The sequence below is a fragment of the Tupaia chinensis genome, unplaced genomic scaffold, assembly GCF_000334495.1.
Source record: "Tupaia chinensis unplaced genomic scaffold, TupChi_1.0 Scaffold000119_1, whole genome shotgun sequence".
Classification (NCBI taxonomy): domain Eukaryota; kingdom Metazoa; phylum Chordata; class Mammalia; order Scandentia; family Tupaiidae; genus Tupaia; species Tupaia belangeri.
In genome coordinates, this window is record NW_006159585.1 from 5,742,601 (window position 1) to 5,748,315 (window position 5,715).

Genomic DNA, 5,715 nt, shown 5'->3' on the forward strand with positions numbered 1-5,715 from the left:
TATGGGCAGAAGACAGAGAAAATGCCTTCTAATCTCCATGGGGTCTCTTATCAATTCTTCACCTACCTCACCACTACTCCTCCAAGAGTCTATCCAATAACTTTCCAAGAATCTCTCCTCTTCCCCCAGGGTCTTGCCTTCCTACTCCTAATTCCACCCAGGATAGGAAGGTCACTTAGCTTTTGTCGCTAGAAGTGTGACTCAGTGGACCAGCAGTGTACATATTACCTAGAACTTGTTATATATCCAAATTAGTGGGTTGTCAGAAAAGTCATAATGCATTTTTGCAACAAATAGCACTAGTTCATTTGTGAAGATACTAGAGTCATTTGGATCTATGTTATTGCTATGACATTTGACAGCTGATAGTTCTAGCTTCATTCTAAAAAAATTAAGTGATTTGGTTGAGTTTTGAAGATTTTACATCAAGTTGAAGATGGAAGATTGAACTGTGCATTTTTGCCATATGTTACTGTATTACTTCAGTAAAGGGAAAACCATACATCAAGCATGTGAAAAGTTGCATAATGTTTATGGTAACAATGCTCTACAAGAACGTCAGTGCCAATGATGGTTCGTGAAATTCTGTGCTCGTTTTTTTGAGCTCAATTATCCTCCTTGGTCAGGCAGGCCCACCTAGGCTGATGATGACAAAATAAAGGCATTGATCTAATCAAATCCGTGTGACATGACAGGAGAGATTGTAGAAACATTGGACATCCTTCATTGAAGCATTCATGACTACCTGAAGAAGCTGGGATATGTAAGGAAGCTTGATATTTGGGTTCCTCATATATTCATTAAAGTTGATATGGCAGAGCATATAAACATCTATGATATCCTCGTTAAACATGAGGAAAACAATCTTTTTTGAAGCAACTGATAATTAGTGATGAGAAGTGGATTGTTTACACAATGCAGTGTACTTGGTCCCAACATGATCATTCAACTCAAATGACATCGAAAGCAGACATTCATCAGAGGAAGGTTATGCTCCCAGTGTGGTGGGATTCTAAAAGTGTCACATTTTTTGAGTTCCTACCAAGGAAATAATAAATTTGAATGTGTATTGTCAGCAATTGGACAGTTTGAATGAATCCATTAACCAGGAACGTCCAGAGCTTGTTGATTATAAAAAAGTTGTGTTCCATCACAATGCAAGACCACACACAAAGGGTGATCACCCATGAAAAATTATTGAAGCTTGGATGAGATGTGTCACCACATCCACCATACTTTCCTGACCTTGCAATGTCAGACTTCTACTTGTTTCCTCTCTTCAAAACTCCTTGTATGGTGGGACCAGCAGATGGCATAATAGTTACGTCACTGGACTCCCATGTAGTCAACTGCCGTTCTAGTCCCAAACCTGGTGGCTTAAAATTCATGCCAGGCATGTGTGCGTGTATGACCAAAATCCCAGGTGGAGAATAGAGAAGGAATTGTGGTGTGGCCATCCCCCTTGGGGAGTGTTTTCTCATTTTCCCTCTCTCTGCTTCTCTCTGTCTCTCCAGTGAGTTCACATGCCTTATAGCAAAAATTTCTGTAAACAAAACAAAACAAACAAAACCTCCTTGCATGGTATAACGTTCAATTCAGATGAGGTTATAAATCAGCACCTTGTTCAGTTTTTTATTGATAAAAACAGTTCCTCCTATGAATGAGAAATTATGAAGCTCACTGAAAGATGCCAAAAGGTTATCAAACAAAACAGGCAATATATCATTGATTGATCTTTGTTCTTTATATAATAAAAGACCTTTTGAAAAACATAGAAAAAATATGTGATTTTTCTGACAACCCAATATCAACCTACTCCAGACCATCTGGATCAGAATCTGCATTTTAACAAGATCCCCATGTGTCTCCTCTGATCACTAAAATCAGGCCTGCTGTTCTAGAACCACACCCTCTGGTGGGGGTGGAGGTGGCGGTGGGGGTGGGGGTGAGATGGGGAGAGCCCTTGATCAGAAAGTGAACCAGCTGCTAGACCAGTTTTTTTCTCGCAAATATTAACAACTTCCATAGCTCCCTATCAATGAGTTATGTTAGCAGGCTCCTCCCCTTCGTCTTTTTTTGTCTTCTTGCCAAAACCCCTCTTCAGAAGAGGTTGGAGAAAGAGAAGAAAGAATTAGAGGGAGAGAAAAAACATCTGGTACACTAAAATGTAAGGAGGAAGGGAGAGAAGGAGGGAGGAGAGCAGTACACGAACAGCGATTTTGTCAAAGGGACAATTGCTCACAGAAAAGCACCTTGTTTCTTCTCCATCCATTTCTTCATTTCCTGTCCTGGAAAATCACCCAGTGGTTCCCTTCTTGGTTTTCCACATGACTCAACTCCACGGGGCTCATTCACTCACACCTCCAGTGTCTGCTGTTCCTCTTCCAGTTTCCAGCTCTCGCAGAGCCTGGCAGGAGCCTACAAACCTGGGCCTCCCACCTCCCTCCCCCCACAGGGTTCTTGCTGGTGACCTGGCCAAGTGTGGGGGCTGCCTGGGGTCTCCAGATGCTCACAACATGGACAGGTCCCTCCGACTCCTGGCCTGCTTGGCATGTTTCATCCCAATGGGTGAGTTTCTACTGCTCTCTCGGGCCCATACTAAGACCATAGTAGTCACTTACACAGTCTTCTCCCTCTGGAATCCAGATGGCTGTCTTTGCCTAATCTAGGCCCATGGAGGAGGATCTGTGCTTTGGGAGGCATTGGGAATAGAAGCCAGAAGTTCAAATCTGGGCTTTGTCTTGGGTTCCCATGGCAGCCCAATGTCCCCATTTATAAAAGGTTGCCTGCCCATCCATTGTTGTGACGATCTAGGGATAATGGGACAGGTATGGGAAAGACTCAGGCTCTGAACAAACTTTGGGTGTTGCTGTCCCCCAAGTGCTTTAAATCTTGATAGGCACAGCTCCAACAATGAGAGGAGGAGCCTGCGGTTGTTTTGGGGCAGTGTTGGGGCAGAGTGAGCTAATTTCACATGGCGAACAGGACAAGTGACAGAGGCTCTCCAGCAGGAACTCCAAGAGGTGAGTGGGGACTCTGTGGCAGTCTGAAGTAACAATGTCATTGATCACTGAGGTCAGTGAATCGATATCCCTAGACCAGTGTTTCTCAAAGAACGCAGGGACCATCTGCATCAATATCCCTGAGAAGGAAAGAAGCATTTGTTAAATGCAGATTCTTTGGCTCTACCTCAGACCTACAGAATTAGAACGCTAGGCAGCAGGGCCCAGGAATCTGTATTTCAACCACCTTCATGGGTGGTTCTGGTGCCTGATGCAGTCGAGGGACAAATAACAAAGGGCAACCCTCCTGAGCCCCTCTCCGGGGCACCAGGCCTTTGCCCAGTTCCACCTGGCATGTCCCTTCTATGACTGCTCCCATCACCACAGACATGGCCACTGTGTACCACAGGCTGACATTGTGGTGCTCTGGGCTATTAGCCAACCTTCCTTGTGTGGCATCATGTCTCCACAACTGGATTATAAACTCCCACACTGTGGACACCTTTTCCTTCCTCGCTAACATTTAGTAGAGTGGAGTCCAGTTTCAGTCTGGACAGCAGGTGCCCACATAGCTCTTACAAAGGGCTGGCACATTTATTAATAACTCGTGGAAGCCTCAGAACCCATGAGAAAGGAACTATTTATATTCCCTTTTCACAAATGTGAAAACTGGGGTACAGAGAGGCCCAGCGAGTGACCTGGGATGGAGCCAGAACTTGAATCCAGACGTCTATAGCTCTAGTCTGGGCATCCCACTCCATCATCCAGTCCCCACGGTGGACACTGATAAGGAAGGGGATATTTTTTCCCAAGATGATCTTAGCCATCTTTCTGAGATGGCTTAGGGTTAGGTCCCACTAAGAGGATAGGAGCTAGATGACCCCGGCCAGACCTGAGGTGGCCTATAGGAGAGCAGTTAAGGAAGTGAGTGCTGATGTCAGACAGAGTTTTGAATCCTGGCTCTGCTATTTGCTAGCTGTGCACCCTGAGCAGGCTGCCTGCCTTTGCTGGACCCTTGTTAAAGCAGGAAAGGAGTTCCCTCATGGTGGTGGTGTTGGGAAGAATGGTTAGGTCCTAGAAGTGAGGTCCCCAGCACTGCTCCTGGTGCTCAGTGGTTACACAGTAAATAGTACTGAAATGCTGTTGAAGTGACTTGGCTCCCAGAGAGGCCAGGCTTCGGGGGCTTGGGTTCTGATTCGTTGGTTTGCTCAGGCTGAAGGTCAGCTGCTATGAATCAGCTAAAGACAAAATGATTTAGAGGAAGCATGAGCAGTGTGGTCACATGTTCAGAACAAAAACTGAACCACACGCTCTAGCTGTGTGTCAAGATTGCTGAGGACAGCTAAGTCACGTGTGTGAGCCAGCTCGGTAGAGAAGACCCCTTCTCTTTACACAAAGCCATGAACCAGAGTGACCCAGGAATCCCATTTCCTAGAACCCTACTTGCTGCTGTTCCCCTATGAGCCTTTCCACATGGCTCAGTCAGAAGATGCCCCGGTACTGGCCTGGGAAGGAAGCCGGAGAACCAGGCTCACTGTGACGGCCTTGTGCAAGCTGGGAGCTCCATAGGCAGGGAACCTGTGGCAGCATGGGCCCAGCAGTCACAGTCACCTCCCTGCACACATCTTTCTCTGAGTGTGGGGCTCAAGACAAAAAGAGCAGAAGCAGGAATTTTCCCCAGGAAGTCCCTCTTCCCCTTTCCTTATCGTCCTCCTTCATGCTAGTGCCACCCACGGCCAGAAGCCAGTGCTCTGGGCAGCCCCAAATCTCCCAGAGGCTCCCCATGCTCCTTTGACTTTCCCTTCTCTCTCCCATGAGATGTGCTATTAAAAGCTGGAGAGGCCAGGGAATGTGGGGCAGAGGGAAGTATACTGATTTGGAAGCTCCGACCACCTGGTGACCTTGGTCTAGGCTTTGATGGGTTCACACGCCTGTGATAAGCAGATGAAGCAATCACAATAGCTGTTACCCTCAAGATCTGTGCCTGGCCTTTGACAAACAGTTGCTTTACTCTCCTCCCAACCCTGCCAAGTGAGGCTCCTTGTCTCTGTTTCAGGGTGACTTGGGGAGGCTGAGTGACTTTGCTGGGAGAGCATAGCCTGAATGTGAGCTGGAGTCCCTGATGCACAGCTGGCTCCTCACACCACCTGCATGCAGTGGGCAGGGAGCCTGGGCTTAGCTCAGTGCTCAGAGCTGTTTACTACTTTACTAGTTCTGAACGCTGCAGAAAAACAAACAGAAACATCAAGACATATGTCAGTAGTCACCAAAAGGCCTAGGGTTGCTTATTTGGGATTCAGGGAAGAGTTAGGGGGAGATAGGTGGTGTCATAGGCCCAGGAGGACATGGAGAATTCAAGGAGCTTGGGTGCTTCTGCTCCCAGTGGCTGTGTGGCAGGTGCGCTAGAACTGAAGAGAAAATAGGGAGGAGTGAAGGGGAGTGGGGCCCATGCAGCAGCTGGGGAGTGCTGGTAGCAATAGGCTAAATGGGACCTCTGCAGATCAGTGCCCTGGGGTGGGCAGGGCTGGTCTGTGGCCCTACATCTCTGTCAGCTCAGCTAAGCAGGACCACATCCACAGCAAGACTCCAAGGAAGTGGTTAGAGAGACCCAGTTACGAGGGAAGACCGGATAACCCTGAGCAGAGGGACACCAGCTAGGCCTTTCCCTCATACACCCTTGGTCCTTATCCCTTTCCTGGAAGCTTCTGGGTCC

The 5,715-nt window shown here is 47.4% G+C and overlaps 1 protein-coding gene across 1 annotated transcript in view; it reads left to right on the top strand.

Annotated features, from left to right (window-relative positions):
- The first annotated feature begins 2,393 nt into the window (after window positions 1-2,393).
- SIGLEC15 (sialic acid binding Ig like lectin 15) overlaps window positions 2,394-5,715 on the top strand; it is a 27,625-nt gene continuing 24,303 nt past the window's right edge. Inside the window, 1 exon segment of the mRNA XM_027770262.1 lies at window positions 2,394-2,568. Coding sequence (XP_027626063.1) covers window positions 2,517-2,568 — 52 coding nt within the window. The 5' untranslated portion in view covers window positions 2,394-2,516.